A 24,446-nucleotide genomic window follows, 5' to 3' on the forward strand; every position below is an offset into this window, starting at 1 on the left:
GCTGGCTAACACTGTCTTCATGTATTATTTTGTGATCCCTGAAGACTTCTCATAAGATTCTTGTGGTTTTAATTCTGCAGCTGAGAATCACTGGGTTAGAAATGTCTATTTACTATTTCTAGCTTGTTCTTATTTCTACTTGTACCTAAAACTGAAGCTACCCCATGTTAAATTCTGTGCAATCCCATGCAACCTTCTTTCCACAAAGAGCTTTCAAGTTAAATGGGAACTCTGAGTGACTGTTGGGGAAAAGTAGGTATTGTACCCTTTCACTAAAGGAGAACCTAACCAGAGCCAAGTGAAAAAAGTTTGCTCTCTCTCAGAATTAGGACCTGGGGATTCACTATAATTTTCTTCAGACATTTTAATTCTCACGTCTGTACATTCCTAGGATATGTGCTTGACCATCAATACTGAAAAGGGACAACAGGACCCTCTCATTAAAAAAAGTTATCATACAGAGTTACAGGAATCCCAAATTAAAATTAGAAAAAAATAAATGGCAGAATCAAACAAAAATAACTGAGGAAAAAAAATCTGTTAATGGTGTGTATCCTTGATAAACTGTTCTCTGCTACTGTGTCTGGTGTTTCTTTCCTCTGTGTACTCTTAAGAAAAGTCACTGATTTTACTGGTGCCCAGATAAACCATGGATTTTGAAAGACTGCCTCCACATGATGGACGTTTTTGTATTGCTATAAAATAGTTACAGCTATATCTTTAGTGTTCTATATTGATGATTATTTTTTTATTCTGATGATATGTGGGAGCACAAGTTGTTTCCTGTATGAGGTGCTCTGTGTCATATCTGCAGTAGTGAGATTATTGCACTTTCTCCACCTGTGCATACAGAAAAGTGTAATTGGATTGCCAGGAAAAGATAACATGTCCAGATCCCCAGACTCTTGTCAGGCAGTGTTGATGCTGAGATATTGTACAGTCAATAAATAATGCAGCTATTTAGCTGAATAGGGATTTCAGAGGATTAGCTGTATGTTCTTCATTCATCATTTTAATATCTTTCCCATTTTCTGTTAACTGACTATCTGATGGCAATTATTTAAAAATTTTGTTTGATAACCTTCTATTTGCCTGTTACAGGGGCTGTGTCATATAAGCAAGATTTGTTCTACAGCTGGGGAACTGGCCCCATAAGTGACTACACCACACATCACAGGTTCTTTGAACCAGTTAAGAGTGCAAACAACTTTATTAATCTTTCTTGATAGCTCCTTAGCAATGTTTATGGAGTTTAGTGCTGTGAGAGAGCAGCATGCTAAGTAATATTAAAAGAGGAAGGAGAGATCTCCATCTGCCTTTGTAGGAAAGATGAAGTATGATGACACTTTCAATTTTATTTATATCAAAGTGCCTAAGAAGTTGAGGGGCAGGTAGTGTCATATTTTCTCTCTGGGCCATATGCTACAAGTATGGAAGATAAGAATATGGCAGCCCACGCTCATTTGCCTAATATCCTAAATGAATGATACCGCACAAGGTAATGTGACACGGTGCAGAATCTCATCGATGATGTAGCACCATGCAACACATTTAAAATGTGTCAAGATTTTGTCTCCACAGAAGCGGTACTTAGTCACTTAGGTCACTAAAAGCATCTTTTTCAAATTCTCCACAGACGTTTTGCCAGGCTGCCCACATATCTCTGGATAAAAGCAAACTGTTTGCTTCACAGTGTAGAATAATTTATAGATAGGGACTAATTTGCTTGCAAAGAAACAGCAGGTTGTCATCATTTTTTCTTAGTACAAAGTGCATTATGCTAAGTGCAGTACAGAACACATGTGTTCCAAAGGGGGAATTATTTTGTATTAGTTTAGTATTATTAGCTTTTCTCAAACAGTCGTGTCCAGTTTTGTCAAGGAAAGCTGTAAGCCCTCTGGAAAAGGGTCAAGAAGGCAAAGAAAAAATATCTTTCTTTTTCTTTCATTGTGCTAAGTGCAGATGTTCAGAGGCAGATAACTCCACAACAGCTTTCATGGTTTTAAAATTTGGAATGTAAACACTATTTTACAAATTCTTTCATGAAACGGAATTGTGTCCAAACTTACCTTTTGGGTAAAAAATTCATTTTTTCTTCCTCTATCCTTTTTCTCTCTTTGTTTCTGGACACAAATGATCAGAGAGCATTGGACCTCAGGCACATTTCCTATTGAAAACGTTATCAAAACTGACAAATCTCCATGCAAGGTTTTGGCTTCAGTAAAATCATATATTTTAATGTAAATGTGTTCTGTTGAAATGTTCCGGATAGCTGCTCATGTGAAATTCTTTTCATCTGCCGTTTCCAGCTTTCTCGATCCAACTTTACATCATCACATAGTACATTGCTGAGTTTATGGACTCCTAGATGAGATCCATCAAAACTATTTCACCTAAGATATGAGATCAGTTCTTTGGGGATGAAAGACTAGGGAATTAATTCACTGCCATACTAAATAGATCCTTCTCACTTTTTGATAAATTTGACAAGTTTTGAACACTGCAGCATTAAACTGGTGAGAAATTAGACTAGGCCTTGGGGGAAGGTTAATAAAGACACCAATAACCCTTTGCTAGAAGGTGCAAAACTCCATTTAATATGAGTCCTTGAGGACATCATCTGTTCCTCTTTGCCCACTGGAGTGAAAATAGCATGATGGTCACCATCTGGAGTAAATTTTTAACAATCAGCAATTTTAAAATGAAAGCAACGATATTTTCTTATAAACAGATGCTTGGACTATCAATGACTTTGGGCTGCCTTGAAGTCCTACACAACTGAGAAGTTAGCTAAAAACCTGGAGTTCTTCACGTTTTCTTCTCCCATGTGTTCTGTGAGGGAGTCCTGTCTGCTTGTGCATAGGCAATTAAAAGATTTTGCTTTTTAATTTGCCATTTGTGTCCTCATTACCTTTTACTCTAACAGCTGCAATTAGTTGAAATAGTAATTTTTGATGTTTCCTACATTAGTGTTCAGAACTCAACAGGCAGGATGTCCTTAGTGGCAGTTTTCCATTTCTAGAACTCTCCTTCTGGGTCTGTCAGAAGCTGAAATTATCAATTGCATAGGTTGATTTAAGATTAATCCATGCAGACAATCATTAAAATTGGACTGGATGGTGTGAAAAAACAAAAGATAAATTTGGATGGATACGTTTTCCATTAGATGTTCTACAGTATATATAATTTTTGCTTTTTGTTACTAAAAATAATCTTATTTTTAAGACTATTTAATGACAAAATTTATATTGACCTGTATGGCATCTGCGTTCATGAGCAAGGATGAATATTTTTTTGCCACTGACTGGAAACACAGATGTTTCTGGGATCAGAGGTTTGTTAATTGTCACAGGTGATGTAGTCTTGATGAAGTTGTGCATCATCAACTTTTAAGAATAACTTCCTTCTGTTAAAAATCAATAACTGTTAAACACAGAAATGAAGATAATGTTAGTCTAGGCAGTCTGTATTCTCCAGACCTGAACTTTGGCACTTCAGCACCCAGTTATGCAGCTGAGCAGGGTGTGTGGCTCATCTCAGTTGCCAGCACGATGACTGGCAGCCTTGAGTTCATGGCCCCACCTGAGGCATCGGTGTTATTGATCTTGTAGCTATTTCAGCCCTGCTTCCTGGAGTACAGCGGTCAAACTACTGATTACGTCTTGTAGTATGTTCTCTCTTTTGACCTGTTACTGGTTTCTGTTAATCTGTACAAGGAGAAAAATCTGCCCTACCTGAGCTTTTTCTCCCACAAACATATCTTTTTTCCATTACTAGCTCTCTTTCTCCCCCTCCCTCTTGCATACCTCCTCGTACCTATGAAATAACTGCACTCTGTAGTAACTCATGAGTAAAAAAACTCTGGAACCATGAAGCATGTAAAATTCAAGCTGGGAATAATGCTTTTAAAAGAATACAGAAATATTATTTTTCCCAGTAACAAAGTACTATACTGCTCAGTTTGTCATGCACCAAACAAGTCAGCAATCACAGACATCTGTGAGGAAAGAAAAGTGAGTGCATGTGTGTGTGGACAGACAAAGTGCAAAGAAAACGAGTCCCACATTTATTAATTTATTTGTTTATTCAAGGCAAGAAAGTTTCCTGCTGGCTTAGCTCCCCCTCCTGGCAGTCAGGAATTGGTCTCTAGCAGATTCCTGTCGAACCTGTACAATACTGAAATTTCCAAAGACAAAGCTTTTGTTGATTATAATATCATGCCTTTTAAAGAGGGATTTCCTGAAGCCTCCATCCTTCTATGCAATGTGTCTGCATCATAATTTGCAGGAATGTAGCTAGAAAGATACAAAAGGCTTGGAGAAGCAGAGGAATACAGAATAATGAGGAGAAGGATGGCAAATGATGTCTTCACACCCATTTTGACAACATGAACCACTCTAAACTTTCTCCTGTCTCCACCAAGGCAGATCCAAATCAATTTCATTTGCCTCCTCAGGCTGCCTGATTTAAGCTTTTGAGAATAATTATAAGCACAAATTGAGAGGCAAAACCAGAAACGTCCTGATCAGAGCAGAAAAAAGCACAACAGTTCACTTTTGTACATTTGCCGAATCATTTTGCTAACAATATTGCAAAGGCAATAATGTCTTTCTCTGACAAAATCTGTCCTTATAGACTTCACTGTGTCTGTAACAGTGTACAGAGGTTTCCTTCATGTACTAGCTACTGATCACTATCCTGTCATCAATATTCGCTTTAGAAGAGGACACCAAAGATAGTTTCTTCTCCTCCTCGTCATCCCTTTTTCTTCACCTCTCCTTCTTCCTTACTTTTTTTCATACATGATACACACCCATAACTATGAAGTGGTCAGACCAGCAGACATGCAAAAGGGCTTCCTGTAAAAGCATTTTGATTCCTTTGGGTCATTTTCCCCATACCTTTGATGTAGAGATTATAGACTCATATTAAAATTTGAACTCAAAGTTCAAACCCAAGCAACTCATAGAGAAACATATACAGTAAACCATCATCTAAGGCTCCTAAACAGTTAAAAAAAAAAAGGCAGGATGTTCATTCATGTGTAGATACGAATTCTACTTCTGTGAAAAAAAGAGATTTGTCAGGTATTATTCCATAATCTTTTTTATTACCAGTTGATAGAAAAACAGGGACATTTTTCTGAAGCACTAGGAACTCTGTATGCTAGGTTTCATAGGAATGGAGTTAGATTTGTTTTCAGTTTGTCATTCAATTCCAGACATAATAGCCTTGTACTTACTGTATATTATAATTATGCAGAGTAAGATTATGACTTGATTATAACCTCTGTCTGCAGTATAGCCAAGAAAATTTATGCCAAATGGTTTAGTGCTAAGTAAGAGTCACTGGCTGGTAGCAGGGAAAAGAATGACTGTTTAGGTTTGGTTTTGCTTGCCTTTCAATTTATGTTGTGTGGCACTCAGGTTCAGATAAATGGTGAACTGCTAGGAAAAATGGTGCTGAGTGGTTAGAATATCAGAGAAAAAAAACAACTTGGAGTCCTATGACTTGTTTTTGATTATTTTCATGATTCCTTGAAGAAAAGAATAGCCAAACATCGTTCACTTTATGCCTTCTAAAAAATTCATGGCCCTAATATAAACCATGGGAAGACTAATGAAGACAGACAGCCTGGCTTTAGGAGCACAACAAAACTGTGCTTATAACATAGGGCTGTAAGTATTCCTATGAAGGCTTGGATTCCTATGCTATTTCCTCCCTTTATTCTCTGTTATCTCCCTTGAATATCACTAGGTTCTCAGGTTGCCCTTGACTGCAAGTTTGAAAGACTGCATAATGAAAGGTGGGAAGGATGGCCCTGAGGGCAGCTTTGGAGCTTCTTTAGACACCGTAGGCACAGCCACTGAGACAGTATAGTGGTCAGCGAGGTAGGAAAGAGTTCCACAAATTTATAATTGAATAGCATTTTCAGTAATATATTAAGTATTTCATGGCTATGCACAGTGAAATGACTAAAGTTGGAAGTTGTATGGATGATTCTGACCGGTAAAGGTGAGACTAATAAAACTTTCACCTTCCAACTTGCAGCCAGATGTTTCAACCTTTAAATATCTTTAATCAAAATACCTTATGTTTTATTGAGTACACAAAGCCAGAATTGTTCTTCTCTAGCTAGCATCAGCCATGCCAAAAGGGAATTTTTACAAGGCAGGTTTGAAAAAAGGCAGTGAGATAAAAATGTTGATTAGAAATGCCTCTTAAGATATGAAAAGAAACATTTCTATTGATGTCAGGAACTCAGGCCACTAAGCCAACTTTTCAGACCTGGCCTCCTAAAATATGTGATATGTTCTCATCTATTTCAATGCACTTTTCCCAACTTCATTGTACCATTCCTTAAATCCTAATGGGATTTAATATCCTGGCTGCAGTAAGGCAGGAAATGTCTTATACACTTGGAAGATGTGACTTGTGCTCTAAGGAGGATATAGTGAGAAATAATAGAAATCAAGTGTACAGGGTGGGAAATAGAAACAAAGATGACCGAGGTGATGATGGACAGATGTGTTATTATTGAGGCATTTGCGTGTTGATTTCTTTAATTTTAAGTTAATCGTGACAGCTTGCCTTCTTCTCTTCCTAGATTGGTTTATAGAACCTTCTGGCTTCACAATAAGCAAAGTTACTGCCATGTGTTGTTTGAGTCAACTCGCAAGATATACAATCACAATAAGTAAGGAATGCCCACAGTTCCTCCACTTCCAAAATTCTGCTCCTGCAAATGATCAGTAAATTTGCAGAGACTCAGTTCAGTACTTGCAATCATATTGAAAATAGAGAGCTTACTTTAGAGAGCCAGAATGCCAGGGATGGGGGAAAGCTCAATGACTCTACCTGCCTTCAGTTTTGGCAGTTTGCTAAAAACAAACTCTTTAAGTTTTTCCAACCTTCTAGAATTTGCAGACAGTGCTTTTCCTTCACAGAGTTTCTTTTTAAATCAAGCAGGCTGTTCAGTTCTTCAATCTTTTTAATATCTTTGAGGTTGAAATTTCTGACATAGAGACACAATTTACCTTTGCATTAGGTCCCTGAGATTTGCTGAAAAATACCGCAGCTATGATCCCTATTATAAGTTACTATTAAACAGTTATGAAAGACTACTGAGCTAAAACTTTTCCCCAAAAAAATATTTAAGCACATTCAGTTATATCCTTGCTTCCTCTCTCCTTCCCTCCCTCACACCACACTCAACCCTGAAGTCATAAATATCTTGTTAGATATGTCCTTGTGCTCTTGCTTAGTACAATCGAGAGTAGTTCCAATGCGTATTATCCTAACTGATTTTTATTAAATTGGTTTATTATAGACTGATATCTCGAGATCAGGATACTGGCATTAATAAAAGGACTCCCTTTCTCATCATCACAAGGGGAGAAAACATTAGGAGATCTCTTTTAATGGATTTCTAAGGTCAAAATCCGTGTAACAATGAAAAGAAGATCAACTTTGGAGTCTGCTTAAGTGACTGACCAGTCAGAGCTCTTTTATTTGTACTATCTAATGAGAAGTGCTGTGCATGTGACCCAACTTTGCTTGAATCATTACTGAAATCTTTTATTCAGGTTCCATGTTTATTTAGTTAAGAGGTACACTGGGCAGAGTCCTAGAATAAGGTGAATGCATAAATCAGTTTTAATATGACAGTACCTTCTTAGGACATTCCCAGCAAACCAGGAACAGCAGCTGCCTGTGGCTGCATGTCCTCAGCTGCGCTTTCTATTATACCCAGGAGTCAAATAAAACCTAATCAGCAATCAGACTTACTATCAGAAGCGAGCTAGTGCAGGGTATTGGCTCTGTTAGAAGGTACAGGCTGTCTCTCTCCAGTGATGGAAAAGGAACAAGAGAACCGCTATTAGTACCCTGTGTGGTCCCAAGCATCTCAGAGGAGGCTCTGCGTGTTCATTCGTTTTTTAAAAAGAGAGTGTCATGACAGATCAGAGTGCTATGATCTAGATGGGAGCCAGGCCATGTTAAAGGCGGATAAACTGTCACACTTAGGCTCGTTAGAATGTAATCCTGTTAAGAGTTTCTCCACAGCATCACATCATCTGACATAATTGAAAAGAAATCACTCTTGATTGAAATACACCTGCAAGAGAGAAAACCATGAAGAGTGGGGGAGTGACTATTACTGTTTCTATAAAAGGACAATAAACAGTATAGGCAGCACTACAGTATAATTTGCACTGCCTTTATAATTTGAATTTGTAATGATAAACTACAGGATTTCTCGCTTTTTATTTCCAATTTTTTGAACCTTGAGGCTGATACCTGCTGATGCTCTAAATAAATACAGTAATCTGCAAGTGAAAGGTTGCAGGGTTATAGCAGTTTGACTTCCAAAGAGACTTTCTGCACTGTCAGTCCATAGGATTCCTAAAAGCAGCATTTGGGACATATTATAAACTGCACCGCTGTATCAGAAGAACAGATTTCATGCACTCCTGAATTAAATTTCTTCCCAAATTACCTGGATGATGCTTAAACTGTTTAAATAACTCAAAAGAAAAAACAAAACAAAACCAAAAACCAACCAACCAACCAAACAAACAAACAAAAGCAAAAGAAACCCACCATTTTTAAGCAGGATTTCTGTTGACTGAAATTCTGTTTCCTTGAAATCCTAGCGAATGAATTTTGATCTGGGTAAACAAAACCTGGAAAATAACTGTGCTCATGTCACTGCAATCCCAGAGCCTGATATCTACACATGTTTGGTATTTGCCAAGGTTCATATCCTTCCCTTGGTTCAAGTATGTAAAATGCAGTATTTTTTACTGATTTTTTCCCAGACATTGGAAACAACATATAATAAGACAAGATAACATCAAACAACACATACTTTCATTGCAAACTGTAGAGAATGTTTGGTTATGGGTATGTTTGGTTATAGATCTGAATAATAAATAGTAGCTGAATAGAACACATCCACACTAAAGCTAACGAACTTGTTTATGTAGCCATGCACAGACAACTGTGTAGCAGAATTAAAAGAAGTGTGTAACCTTTATGGTTTCAAAGAAAGTGTTCTAAAAAACTGCTGTAGTTTGAGCTGATCTCTTAAAACAATAACTTAGCAGATGTGGGCCTTTTCATCTAGTGGAAAGCAAGTTCTGAAATCTATTGACAGTACACAGTTCAGATCAGAACCAATATAAAGATGATAGGTTTGTGGATTACCATACTTTAGAGTTTAAAAGGCTCTACTTGTAAGTTTCTGATTCACTCTGCTGAGGTACAATAATATGGCAGTTTGCATCAAATTGCAGAATATACATAATGGCATTACAGAAATAGAAGCAGAACATTCCAGAGTCTGGTAGGAAATAAACATAGAGTGTGATTAAATAATACATACCGGAGTCTACTCTGTCAGGCATCAGTGAATAGCATTCATTGAAGACAGTGGTTCTGCCAAAGAAAAAATAATTACCTAAGCAAAAATTTCCACTTAAACTGTTTAGTTTTAGAATTTTAAACAGACTGTGAGAGGATGAAGACTGGAGTTACGGTACGCAAACACAAGTGATAGATCTAGCCTTCACTGAAGTCAATGAAAGTCCTTCAATCATTGCAATGACTTTGCATCAAATCTATTTCAAGACTATTTAACAGTAATATTAAACTAATGTTTAATATTAATGTCTTTTTTTCCTTTTTTTCCCCCAGAAATCCATAAAGAGCTCAACCTTAGAATAGTCTTCCAATGGACTTGATCTTCCCTATTAAACATTTCATGCTATTTCTTTTCTCTTTTCTTTTACAGGCAGGCCAGATCTGGCAGATAGCTGATATGAGGACTTTTCTGAGTTCAGAAAGCTGAGTGTGACACCAACAGACTTCAGTGAAAGAAAATATCCCTGCAAGCACAGAGACTTTTGGTATCTGAATTCATCAGCAAAGTCATGGCTACTGTTTCTTGCAGCACACATGGAAGAAGGCAACAAACTTTGTAACCCTGGCTAACAAGACTGTGTTTTTCTTATCAAAAGTAGGAGGTAGGCCAATTATAAAAAGATTATTTTATACTTAGCCTCCAGGACTTGAACTCTGGCCTGAACACTGGGCATTAATAGAAGCCAATTTTAATGACCTGAGATTTTGCTACCTGTGCTTTATTATTGTTATCAGTTCTTAAACACTTTGGTACTTTATTTCTTTAGATTAGAAATGGGTTCGTGGACTAAAATGTGGCCCACAGATTGGGCTCTTCTCATGAAATCATGGCTTATCTTTTCCCTGGGGCTCTGCATGCAGGTCTCCAAAACTTTGACCTGCCCAAAAGTGTGCCGCTGTGATCGAAACTTTGTCTACTGTAATGAGCGAAGCTTGACCTCAGTGCCTCTTGGGATACCGGAGGGTGTAACCGTCCTCTACCTCCATAATAACCAAATTAATAATGCTGGATTTCCTGCAGAGTTGCACAATGTCCAGTCTGTGCACACGGTCTACCTGTATGGCAACCAATTGGATGAATTCCCCATGAACCTGCCGAAGAATGTCAGGGTTCTCCACCTGCAGGAAAACAACATTCAGACCATTTCTCGTGCTGCTCTTGCTCAGCTTTTGAAGCTGGAAGAACTGCACCTAGATGACAACTCCATCTCCACTGTTGGTGTTGAGGATGGGGCATTCCAGGAAGCCATCAGCCTCAAGCTTCTGTTCTTGTCCAAGAATCATTTAAGCAGTGTACCAGTAGGCCTTCCGCTGGACTTACAAGAACTTCGAGTAGACGAAAACCGAATTGCTGTCATTTCAGACTTGGCCTTCCAAAATCTTACAAGTCTGGAGCGTCTGATCTTAGATGGCAATCTCCTTACTAATAAAGGCATAGCTGAAGGCACCTTTAGCCACCTCTCCAAGCTCAAGGAGTTCTCAATAGTTCGGAATTCACTGACCTACCCTCCTCCCGATCTTCCAGGGACACATCTACTGAGGCTTTACTTACAGGACAACCAGATAACCCATATACCACTTACAGCCTTTTCAAACCTCCACAAACTGGAACGTCTTGATATTTCCAACAATCAGCTTCGGATGTTGACAAAGGGAGTATTTGATAATCTCCACAGCCTGAGACAACTCACTGTAAGGAATAATCCCTGGTTATGTGACTGCAGTATTAAGTGGGTCACTGAATGGCTCAAATTTATTCCTTCTTCCATCAATGTACGGGGTTTTATGTGCCAGGGACCAGAGCAGGTCCGAGGTATGGCAGTCAGGGAGCTCAATATGAATATGTTGTCATGCCCCACCACCACCCCTGGTCTGCCACTTATCATCACCCCAGTCCCAGCTACAACCATGCCAACTACATTAATTCCCACCTCATCGTTTCCCCTCCCAAGTAGCAAATATAATCCTCTCACTCCCATCATAGCCACACTCCCCACTGTGCCTGACAGGGAGGACAGAGAAAGGGTGACACCTCCTTTATCCGAAGGGATTCAACTCTTCATCCATTTTGTTAATGACACTTGCATCCAAGTCAACTGGATGTCACTTTTTACCGTAATGGCATATAAACTCACATGGGTTAAAATGGGCCATAGTCTGGTAGGAGGAATTGTTCATGAACGAATAGTTAGTGGTGAGAAGCAGCAATCAAGCTTGGTAAATCTGGAGCCCAAATCCACTTATCGGATTTGTTTGGTTCCACTGGATACTTATAACAGTTACCGAACTGGAGAAGACACTGTCTGTTCAGAAGCCACAACCAAGGCTTCCTTTTTGAGCAATGGCAGCAACATCCCTTCCAGTCACGAGCAGACAACTTCTCAGAACCTAGGCTCCCCATTTCTGCTGGCAGGGTTGATTGGGGGTGCAGTGATATTTGTCCTTGTGGTCCTGCTCAGCATTTTTTGCTGGCATATGCACAAAAAAGGTCGTTACACCTCCCAGAAGTGGAAATATAACCGGGGCCGTCGGAAAGATGACTACTGTGAGGCAGGGACCAAGAAGGACAACTCCATCCTGGAGATGACGGAAACCAGCTTCCAGATTGTCTCCTTAAATAATGATCAGCTCCTTAAAGGAGATTTCAGACTGCAGCCCATTTATACCCCAAATGGGGGCATTAACTACACAGACTGCCACATCCCCAACAACATGCGATACTGCAACAGCAACGTCTCAGACCTGGAGCACTGTCATACGTGATGGTGAGGGAAGATGGGGGTGTCTAGGACAAAGAGGAAAAAACTCTAGAAAAAATAAGACCCCCAGCAACAATGAAAAGAATTACATTTGATAAATGTTACAAAGATGCATTTATGCATTTGAATACTCTGTAATTTATACGGTGTACTATATAATGGGATTTAAAAAAAGTGCTATCTTTTCTATTTCAAGTTAATTGCAAATGGTTTTGTAACTCTTTGCTTTTTAAATCTTTAAAAAATATTGCTGAGTACTGTACAGGGTTGTACAATAAGAACCCAATGTCATGGCAAAGGAAAGAATGACTCATTCTTCAAACATTAACCACTTTGCTGTCGAAGCTGTCTGAGAGATGTTAAGTTTCTAAGTGTCCTGAATACAGGAAAATAAGTGCGTATTAAAACGGTCACTAGGAACAGACAAAAGCAATTCAGATAAAATGGGTACAACCCTTCTGACTACAACAGTAGTTGCTGTTGAGCTTCAAACAATTGGAAATACATGTGTTGCCCTTTGTCAGTTATGCATTTCCTACCTCGAACTGAAAACTGGAGTTCTGAGTGCTGCCAAAAAGGCTACTTTCTTGTTTGATTAGTTTTCTCCCAATATACCTGGAATAGGAAAGGTAGACAGAGTCAAACTCAAAGTGACCTTGACTCCTATTTGCAAAAACTACTCTGAAAATGTCCCCCAATACTATGTACTTTTATCATAGAAAATCTTTCTGCTTTTCATTATGATTTAAGAAGCTTTAGGCATTCGCTGACCCTTCTCAGTGGGAGGTGAAGGTTATCAGAATGTAACAGAGAACTGTCATTAAGTTGCACATCTCTTTAATAGAGCAGCATTTGTTGACACAGGGTGTTCAGGTAAAGCCTGAGTGAGAAAAATTCTGAGTTGCTCCCAGTTCTGCAGTATTCATTTACAATTTAGAATCTAAAAGTGTATATTGCTGAAAACATGGTGCAAAATATAATGCCAATGGAAGGTTGCTATTGATTTTTATGGTTCAAGCTATGTTTGACTTAGGAGTCTGAGTTACGTTCAGTATGGAGAAAAAAGACAGAAAGAGAAAACAAATAAGAAATGTATTGTAAAAGTTTATTTAGTACTGGAATGCCAGGCATATTATAAACTGAATTACCCCTCTTCTATCTTAAGTTTTCCATAATGATCTGTGCTTTACAAGCACTAGGTGGGCTTAGAGTTTACTTTTTTATTCTCTCAAATTCTTTAGCTGCAATACCTTCTGAGTCTTTGAGCTTTACATGCACTATGCAAAATGTCATGTTTGTATTAAAACCGTGATGCAGCTCTCCAAATTATGCAATGTTCCAGCCACTCTACTGACTCAATGACTGCCAGGAACTCTGGATTTCTTGCCAGCTCAGTGGTGGAATCTAATTCTTTGGTCTTTTTCAGTTTGTTTGTTTTTTGATGCGGCTCATTTTCTCCTGAGCTTGGGGACAAGCTAAAGTTCACATCAAAATGAAAAAAAAATAAAAAATAAAAAGATGGAGACAAAACTTCCCTGAGGGAGTAGGGAACCAAAGAGAAAACATTTTACAGTGACCAACTAGGAACAAGGAGAAGTTGTAGCAAGTGGATTGAAGCAAAGGGTGAAGCACTTTCACTGTGGAATGCTTAGACTTTTCACTTTATGAGGCTCCTTATGTTGGGAGAGAGGGTTTTAATCCTTTCCTTTGCTCATTTCACTCAACCCATTCTTGAAACTCAGCAGTCCATGAGCATGCAGTTTCTGAAGTTCAAATCACATGATAACACTCATTTTCTGCAATGGTGAAATGAACCTAGTTATGATTGATGGCATTTTATAAGGAATCACATCCTCCCTCCAACACCTTTTATAATCACAGTTTGAAATTCCACTCTATATTCTATATATTTGCTATTTTCTCCAGATATAGCAGGTATTTTAGACAACCTGTGTGTCTATTGTAATAGTAAAGTCATTTAAATTGTGCTGAGTAAAAGGCTGCCATATGATTTGAAATGGTGTCATTCTAAGTAGAAATGTCTATGCAAAGTGGGTTTTTTTCTGTGGTTTCTTTACTGAAGATGATGATGATAAGGTTGATATTTTTGCTTTTTTTGGTTAATATGGTTTAGGTGCCACAGCTCAAAAGACAAGCAGCAAATAGTTGTGCTTCTGCACACTTCCACTGCATTGGAGTTTGCTTGAAATTAAGTAAAGCATAGATCCCATTGGGTGTGGACATAGTATTTAATTTCACTGAAATAACTAGTTGTACATTTGATTTCAAAAGGCATCCTTTGAAAGTACATGCTTATTAGTATTTTGTACTTCAATGACTGATGCAGGAGAAATCTTCTGTTCTAGACCTCAGGATATCATAGTTTCAAGATAAGCAAGGCACCTTATTTTTAACAATTGACTTATTCAGGGAGTTTGGCTGTACTGCGGGTGAATGATCCACAAGCCCAAACTAATGACAGCAAATGTCACTGACCTAATAGATCGAAAAATCAAAATTATATTAAAGATAGCATAGTTAATGCTTCATGTCAGTATGAATAATAATATATATATTGGTATGGGATACTGGCAATAGTTTATTTTCTATAAATACTTCTCTGAAAAAACTTAGCAAGCCACTTATACAAAAATTTGTGGATAGAGCTGGGAGTATTACCTAAAAAAAATCAGATTTGTAGTCAGCTGAAAGATCACGTTTCATTTGAAGAATGTTTCTCCCAATTCCAGTTGTTCTTTTGCTGCAAAACAGTTAATGTATTTCAACCTACAGCAGAGTTTGTGACTTCTTTAAGTGCCAGTCACACAAATATCTGAGACTTCATTTCAGATCGCATCTGGATAAGTACATAATGGGAAAATTTCACTAGGTAAAGTATTTAGAAAAAGAGTTTAAAATGGACAATGATCTTTTGGCAATGTAAAGTTTAAGATTAGTAGCTTTTTCCTTAGGCTTTGTAAAAATGGGGTCATCTTCACTTAGTGCAAATATCTGACCCCTATAATAACTAAAGGCTATAGAACAGAAGTCCCAAATGTGTGTATATACAACTCATCCAAAATGTTCACTTCGAAGTCCTAATTTGAACAGGTTCATTGGACCTGGGGAAAAATTATTTTTTTACAATCAAAATCTCACTCATCTTCCATTGTATACTGCTAGTAGCTGACATAGATGTGCAGAAAGATTGGTTAGGGGAAAAAAATAAGACTTTAATTGAAATTATGTTAAAGAAGTATCACAACACTGCTGTACCCACTTCTTGGGTTCCTTCTGAAGACTCACTTATTTGCAGACAGGTCCTTATTTTCACAGATTCTGTTGCTGGCAGAAACAAACACCTGATTAATGCATGGACTTTGTGTTAACAAGTTCTTATTGGAAACATTAGTAATGAATTTATTCATAAAAATATTAAGGGATGAAGTTACTTTGGACTGAAAAGATAGCAGTTTTCCCTGTAAGCCAATAAAGGGGCTGTTTTACCTGACAGTGAATGCCACGTAAAACAGAGAAAATTAAGTACCACATGCTATTTGCAACTAGAGTAGTTCAACTGCATTTTTCTCTCAATCATTTTCTTTTTTCATGAGAGAAAATTTCTCCCTCTGGGAAAATTATTGATTTCAGTTTTGCAAACAAAAGAACCTTATGCATATTGTATTGTTATTATGGTTTTAAGGGTCTACATAAGGCACTTTATTAATGGTATTAAAATAAAAGTTCAGTCTCAGCTTCTGACAGTAAAGTGGTTAATTCTCATTGAATTCTACATTTATAGTACTTCTTCACCTTAAATTTAACATGGAAATATTAAAACTTTTTTCTTTAGAACATGAGAATAATGGTTTTATGCATGACTTAACTTCACAGCTCAGTGGAAAAACAAAACACGAGTGCCAAAACCAAAAGTTACTGGCTCTGAGCCTCATCAAATCCTGCCTGATGCTCTCTTCTAAGCACAGAGGTAATCCTAGGAAGCTGATGATCACTCCTTCCCTGAACTCTACTGAACAGGGCACTTTGTATCCCAGATGATACTACAGGCAATATTAAAACATTTGGCATTAAATTTTTGTACAACAGTAGGTCTTTTAAAGGACCCTGGCTAGTAGTCCATATGGAAAACTAGCACAGAAGAGATTTGGCAACCTTTTATTATACTGGGGCTCTGTGGAAATGTGCCTCATGAGAGCTGAATTCTGATCCTCTCAGAAACAGATAAGCTACTAAACAAATTGTTATCATCAGCTGATCCCAAGTATCTGAAGATGATGTTTCATAAAATTGATTTTAACTGAGACATGCACACTTGATTCTGTTCTGTGTTTGGTATACTTTCTATCTTTAACATGGAAAAATAGATGGTTTGAAGTCTGCATTATCTGTTTTCTGCAATCTGCCATGTTGCACGCATTGTTAACTTCAAAACCTCACTATACACTATATATTATCTTGTTGACATATTCAGTAAAGAGTTATTTAAAAAAATACATCAATCTTGCTGTATTTATATGAGCAAGTTAATTAAAATAAGGATGTGGGTATCCAAAAGGGACAAAAAAATATCAGTCTTCTTTACTTGCATTCCTGGAAATATTTTCAGTTGTTCTACTGTCTGTTCACCCTCTATTCAGTTTCTAAAAGACAGATATCATCTTCTGTCTCTCAAAGAGTTAAATAATTTGTTACCTCAATTTCTCAGATTCAGTCTTAATCTTTATAAGATTATCTCTTTCTGATACACATATAGGAAAGCACTGTAAAATGAGAACAGACTGTATTCCAGTGTTTACAATTATTAGGTACACTTAAGCAGCTACACACGGCTATAACAAATATATATATGTGGAATCTGTGACTCATTATATGCATAGTCATTTGATAAATGCATTTGACATTCATCCTTGACAATCTTGAACCTGTCTTTTAAGTATTATTATCCATTTAATCTGTTTCCTTGACATGAAATGTGATTTTTTTTTCAATTCTCCCTTCAAAATTGTTCTTGAATTTTCAGAATGCACAACATTCAGACATAAGCCTTAATAAATTTTTGTATAAAATAAATCTTATACATAAGATATATGTTAATATATCACTATATATAAAGAGACGCTTTAGTTACTTAGAAATGAAAATGATGCCTCTTCTACTTACATATATTTTTGCTTTACCAGAAAGTGAGGTATTGAATGTTACAAGTTGTGTCTCTTCAAAGCTTAGAAATGTAATACCGCTGAGTGTCACAATTCCTCAAAAAGTTATCTTACTCTCTTTCTTAACCCTGAATATCATGTAAAACTACTGATGGCTCTGTACCATACATCCACATCAAGTCCTGCTGCCTTTCCCCCCTAATAGGTTTTCCCTGCATTTGATGCTTCTACTGAACCATATTAGACCCCGGTAACTAAACCTTCTTGCCTTACTACAAGAAGGTGGGCAATAGAGCTAATGTAAGTGAGAAACACCATCATTTATGTATTTCTGACAATAATGACATAATAATTTTCAATTGAAAACATTGTTTTCTGTCAAAAAAAAATTGGCAAACACTGACTTCATCGATAATCTTTTAATATCCCAATTTTTTTTATTGTAGTACAGATAAAACTTTATATTTCTTTTTGATACTTTTAAGCCCACTTACCTGGAGCTGTTCAGGCACACATACGAGTGTGTATAAATTTCTGGGCTTGTTTATAGAGGATTTAGCTACAAGGATCTCCCAAAACAAACACATGGAGGAGCATTTTTCTCTGTTGTTCAGTCAAAATTTTTCAGTATTTGACTTTAAAAAGAGTTCTTCCATCTAAGAAGAGTACCATATGGAGAAACAGCATTCCACCACTAAAGTATGAAACAAACATTTTAATGCTGGTTGAAGTGCTACTGTCAGTGAAGGTTGAAACTAAAAATCACTAAAATACTTCCATTACATAGAGAGAGGCTTGATGAATTTTTTAACAATAAATTACATTTCTAAAACAAATTAGTACATTTTAAGGTGAAGTCCTGACCCCACTGATTTCAACTATAAATCACAATATTTATAGGAATAATACATCAGAAGGATTATTAAAAACATGCAGTATGACACACCATATAACATGTCAAACCATGTACCCCCAAATGAAATACATCAATTAAGGAGTAGTGTTATCTGTCTCTCAAAAAACTAGGAGAGCTGTGAAATAGACTGCAGAAAACGAGGGGTGAGATAAATATGTACTGAGTAACATTGTCCAATATAAAGCCATCCAAGATAAGGACATTTAAAGCCACAAATATGCCACTGAGCATAGCAAGAATGTCCTTTTACACGAAGACACATACATTTTCTGCTTGTAACTCCATATTATGGCTAACATGTGACTGCAAAAATGCATGTATGAATATTCAGAGTTTATAGTATAGTTACACTTTGGTGGGGACGTCTTATACCGAATAAGAAGAACTTGGACATTGTGTGCTGGGTCTGTTATTTACCTTCTCCGTATAGAAAGGATTCACTTGAAGAACAAAAGTCATGTTGGTAGCACTGTCCTGTTTTTCTAACCCTAGAATACCTCAAAGCGTTAAGACAGTATAGAAACTATTATGCAAACGTCCAGCTCAGATGCCCATGTACGTTTACAACTTCAGCATGCTGTGTGCAAAAGCAAGAAGTCTAACATTGAGCTGAACACAACCATTCTTGAAAAGCACAACTGCCAGAAAGATCCTGTATTTCTTGAGAGAAATCAGTATAGACACTTCTATAAACCTTGAACAGGTGACCACACACATAAATAAAATTCTTTCTGATGAGGATTGAAGTAATGTGTCTAAAGATGGAATACTGTAATTTTCCTACTTTGAAAATACCCGTTTGTGATGAAGAAAAGGCAGATTTTGTTATGTGAAGATGAAATATAGTAATAATGATGTAAATACAGACATACTCCTCTTTAATGACATTTTATGGACACGAAAAAAGGCACACACATATGCTATATACATATATATTTGTGATATAATTTTAAAATTCCCTGAAAATTATCAGACTCTTCAGATGAGATCCACTTCCAGCACATGTGCAATATTACAAAATATTTAAATCTTCATAAATGATTGCAATGCCTTTCAGTGAATAGAAACAGTAAAATGTGATAAAATTAGTATTTACAGAAATAATGCACAGTATTAGCTCAAAGACTTAGCTGTGGTAGAAAGAGAGAAAGAGAAAAAAGAAAGAAAAGAAAAAAGGAAGGAAGGAAGGAAAATTGAAAAATAAGAAAGAAGAAAGGGAGGGAACAGGAGTTGTCTAACTTACATCTGCACACAAAGTGCATTCTGTAAAGTGAAGGAAACTGGATTCTGTGTACCCAGTGTATAATTCTGACCTCACGTAACTCCACAAACAGGTTTAAGTATTTAAAGGTGAGGAACCAATGCATAATTCATTGGTCCCTGACTTAGGGTGGAAATGTTAAGAATTTTTTAAGAAGATTTGACAGTTGGTATGAAGTCCAGTTCTGCATTATCTGCTAAAGTGAATATTAATCAAGCAGGGCAGTAGAATGTTGTTGTAAGTGAAGACTGCAGAAACAAGGCAAGCACATTATTAATTTTCACGAAAATACTACTCCTAGCTGGCAAAAAGCACGTGTGAGTTATCAAACATATATGACTTAGAAAAATAAAGAAATGGAAACCTGAGAAAGGGGTGATATTCCAAATTATTATAGTTGGTTTAATAGTATTCAGTTGAGTAGGCAATTAAAGAATTAGTTCATAAATGTATTGAAGCTTTTCCTATTTAAGGCCCCAGGGAGCATATATTCTATTTCCCATTCACAAGAAATGAGTTTAGGCAGCTTTTTACTTACATCTGCACTGGGGGTTAGTTTTGAAGTCAGTGTTTGCTTTTCTAATTGGTGATGTTGTTCATTGGAACTCTGTGCATGCATTGATTTACTTTGTCATCTGTGAATAATTTGAGGGATAGTCTATTTTATGTGCAACACTTACCTTCTTGAGAAATATATAGTTAACTATATATCCATACCTTTCTGCTTTTGTTTTGGCTTTCCATTTTATAATTTAACTTTACAAAAATGGAGGAAATTTGAAGTAGAGCAAATTTAAATTTTTTTCTGCTACAATTACAGCAAGGGTAAGGCTGTGTCTTTTTAGCAGAAGACCAAAATTAAGAATACTAAGTTAAGAAAGAAATTATCTTAAAGAATTTTGCTATCAATTTTAAGTTAAATTAATTATTTTTCAACATTTAGTTATAATAGCGATGCTGGGAAGTTGAGCTAGGAATATCGAGAAAATTCAGGTTTGTGGTTATAGGACCTTTGTGTCCGTAGGTTCAGTTTTACAGATTATTACTAGTAGCTGCACAAAGAGAAGGAAAAAAAATGTTTTTTCTTCCTTACTCACGTATATCAGATTTCTTTTTGTAGTGATCAAAGAGGAACACAGCTACTTCACAGAGATCTCCCTCAAAAAAAAAGGTGTCCAGAACAGAAAGAAAATACGTGGAGTCATGGCAGAAGTAGATCTGGATCATGTTATGAGGGAGGCAGCAAATTACAGATGCTCTGCAGCATTATTATAGGACCTTTAGTTCATCCAGGGCCCTACTAAGGTACCTTCATTGGGATTCATGCTCTTGGAGGTATTCTGTCAAAAGGCACAATCCATGCCTTTAGAAGCTGGGAAGGATCTGAGTTCTATTTCATTTTGTGGACCTTTAGTTACCATTTCTGGAGGGCCAGGTACACTGCTATTTTCAAGAAGGAGTGTGAAAAAAGGCAAGTTTGAAAGGTCACATTTTCAATCACTCTCCTCGCTCTCCCTTTATAAATGTAAATTTTATTAAGGTCCTTGAAGGCGAATTTCCGAACTATGACACGTGATCATTGTGTTAGCCTCAGATCAGACACTCCTACTTTCAGTTTAGATGCCTATTACATTCCTCCATCATTCCTCAACTAATTTTCCTAATGTCTGAAACTAAGCAGTTTGTACTATTGCTTATTTGTCACAAGATAAGGAAAAAATCTAGAAAATAATTTTACCCGCAAACTGTGGTGACTACTCAACAAAGCTAAGCTACAGAAATGCTGACAGTAGAGTGAACCATTTGTCATGAAGTAATGATCTTCTACCGTGTTATCAATTCAATTTATATCCAGACTGTGAAAAATCCAGAGGCACCAATGTCACAATTTCCATTGCTTTTGCCTCATTTCTTCTATGACACATCAACCTTCCATAGCATGATTGGTTTAGAGGACAGATTGCTGTTTTATGCCTCATATGATTATGTCATAAGTGTTTACATTTAAGATGGAAATAAGAAAAACAAAGCTCTTTCTGATTGCCTGCATTTTTTGTCTGCTTTAGTAGTAATTTACTCTGTATCTGTCCACTGCACTATTTGTTTCTCAGTATTTTTACACGTTAAGACACACACACATAAACGTGACAATCACACTGTATTTATACATTTTTATGTTTGTATTCAAGTACTCAAACATACATATACACATATATAGACATATACTACGTGTATCTGTAGGTGTAAATATGGGTTGCTCTACTGAGTCCATTACAGATCTTACACATCAATTCAGTTCTCCCCTTTCTGAGACATCTCTAATTCAGTTCCACTTAAGCTTGTGAGAGAGAGTGATGTCGAATAGCATGATTTTTTTTTAAACAAACTGTGTTGTTAGTATTAGTGAGAGTACCTTTTCAATAATGTATGTGCTTTGGCAGCCTGTGCACTAACACTTGAAAACTACAGAGGAGATTGTCATAGCTGCTGGAGGTGGATAGTGTGCACCTTCAGAAACACGCTTCCGAATGCACAAAGCACATCTGAGGAATCAGTTTATAGCAGGACTGTGTGGTCCCTAAATAAACTGCAGACAGAGAAGAATGTGGGAGGAGACTATGTAACTAAAACCCAGTATGAACAAGAAGGGAAAAATTCAGATATTTCTACATCATTAGCATTACAGTTGACTTTCTATGTAATTTTATTCTCTGTGGCATATATTTCTTTCCTGGTATTTGACAGTCTTTCATTGTCATGTGGACTGTCTTTTAAATTATTCTTCACCTTCTACTTCAAGAAGAACCTGATTTTTTATATGGGATTTTTGTGGAATGCCTAAAAGTGAGTGCCTCTGTCATACATGAGGGAATGGATTTGTGTGTAGCAGCCCAAATGGACAGTGTTCATTGCTGCTCATCCTCCTCAATTCATTTATCTAACTATTTGAAAAAAGATGAACAACACAACCCGTTCGCTATCGCAGGAAGACTTAGAAGCTTGCTCTGAAATATTTTTCCAGTGTTTAATTTTGCAGATTCTCTATTTGTAGCAAACATGCAAAGAAATTTGTGTGCTGCACCAGCAGCAGCACCTCTGCCTTGGTTCCCTGCTATTCCACTTACATTTGACTTGAAATAGGAAAAGCTCACAGCTTGTTTCTGTTGCTCATACATAGCTTAGGTATCCTGACTCCGTAATTAAAAGGCATGAACAGTCACATATCAGATTCAAGGCTTAGGAGCTGCAGGGCTTGGGACCATGAGTGTGTGCCTGAACACATAGTAGCATACAATTTAAGTCCTCTGTGCTCCATACATGGCTCCTGTCATCTCTGCTGCTCCTTTCTGAGACATCTCTAATGTAGAAAGACGATAACTTCCTTTTAGATCAATAAACATATCCCTTCTATACAGTTTATGACCTTTCAGAGATCATAAATTGTAATATAAGTATTATTTTTCCCAAGGTAAGGAGGAAAGAATGAGATATGTCTCCATCCATTCTTCACGGGTGAAGGGCAAGTCATCTGTCGAATGATCTGACAGACTCCCTCACTGACTCTATGCTTTCTCCTTGTGCCAACCAGGCTCCATGTTTTGTAGTACTCCCATCTACTCTCTTTCTGTCAAATATCATGGAATCGTAGAATCATAGAATATGACGAGTTGGAAGGAACCCATCGGGATCATCAAGTCCAACTTGATATATGTTAATATGTTGACTATGTAGTAAAATATATGCCTGTCCATGCTTATGCTGCAGTTCTGATCATTCAGAACTCTATGCTTTGCTGTAATTTTTAGTCATTAGTTTGCATATTCTGTTTCTGATAGGACTCTTATCTTAGTTGTTGCTCAAGATGTAAACAAAGAAGGACAGGTTATTTCATGCTGATTTGTGAACCTGACATTCCCCTTTTTTAAATACCTATCTTTGCAAATTAAAGCATATTTTACTGTGATTTTGTAGGATTTGTTTTAATACATAATATTACATACATATTGCTTAATATATATATATCTCATATTCAGAAATACAAAAGGACAAAAAGTGCACATTATCGTAGAATTTGTCAGTAAACTTATTGTTTTTCAGTTACAGATCATCTATAATAGTAAATTAACTGATACAAGTAATGAAGTTCCTTCTAGTTTCTGAAGTTCCTGTAACAGACTACTCTGAACTTCAGAGCTATTTGGGGCAGGTATGGAGAAAGAGATAGGGATTTGAAGGACAGAAGTTATGCCAATACAAAATGTTTTTAAATAAATATGGGCCAGAATAAGAGTTCTGTTCAGACATGGAGTATATAAATACAATTGTGATAAAGATGCAAACTTTTATTTTTTTTTTTAATGAGCAGTGTTCTCTATTTCTGGGATTTAGTTTTAAGTGAAAGAATTAGAAGATCATTAATTATTTTGTCTGGATTGAGAAAAAAAAATCTTTGTTTTATGCATTTTGCCAACTACTCTTTTTTAAAAATTTGAATAACTCCTGTTTCTTTTTCCATTTTTCTCCCCAAGGTCTGATAAGTTGCAGTGAATTTGGGAAGCTGCATGCTTGTCAATCAACACAAAACAAACCAAAAATATCACAGCAGGTATTCCTCCATCTTGCTATAGAAGATGAACTGGTTACAGATAAACTTCTGCAAGCCTCAATAATCCAGCAAACTGTTTGATCAGGGGAAAAAAAATTATCTGTGTTTGAAAGGCTGACATTAATTTGAAGTTGTAAAGAAATTCACTGTCAGGTGAATGCCCTCTCTGCTTTGATTCTAAAAGATGACATGTACTCATTTGAATTTAGCTTTAGACAACTGATGAAGAATGAGTGAAATAACCATAACATAGAGCAAAGTTATGACTAAAACACTAATAGGATTAGATTGGTGCAGAGTA

At 36.8% G+C, this 24,446-nt stretch overlaps 1 protein-coding gene across 3 annotated transcripts in view; it reads left to right on the forward strand.

Annotated features, from left to right (window-relative positions):
- FLRT2 (fibronectin leucine rich transmembrane protein 2) overlaps window positions 1-20,247 on the forward strand; it is a 65,550-nt gene extending 45,303 nt beyond the window's left edge. For all 3 annotated transcript variants that reach the window (XM_029964173.1, XM_018082726.2, XM_018082728.2), the window contains exon 2: window positions 9,794-20,247. In XM_029964173.1, coding sequence (XP_029820033.1) covers window positions 10,198-12,186 — 1,989 coding nt within the window. In that variant the 5' untranslated portion in view covers window positions 9,794-10,197 and the 3' untranslated portion in view covers window positions 12,187-20,247. The remainder of the gene's footprint in view (window positions 1-9,793) is intronic.
- The last annotated feature ends 4,199 nt before the right edge of the window (window positions 20,248-24,446 follow it).

This window comes from Manacus vitellinus, unplaced genomic scaffold, assembly GCF_001715985.3.
Source record: "Manacus vitellinus isolate BGI_N305 unplaced genomic scaffold, ASM171598v3 scaffold_6_pilon, whole genome shotgun sequence".
In the NCBI taxonomy this organism is placed as follows: Eukaryota; Metazoa; Chordata; class Aves; order Passeriformes; family Pipridae; genus Manacus; species Manacus vitellinus.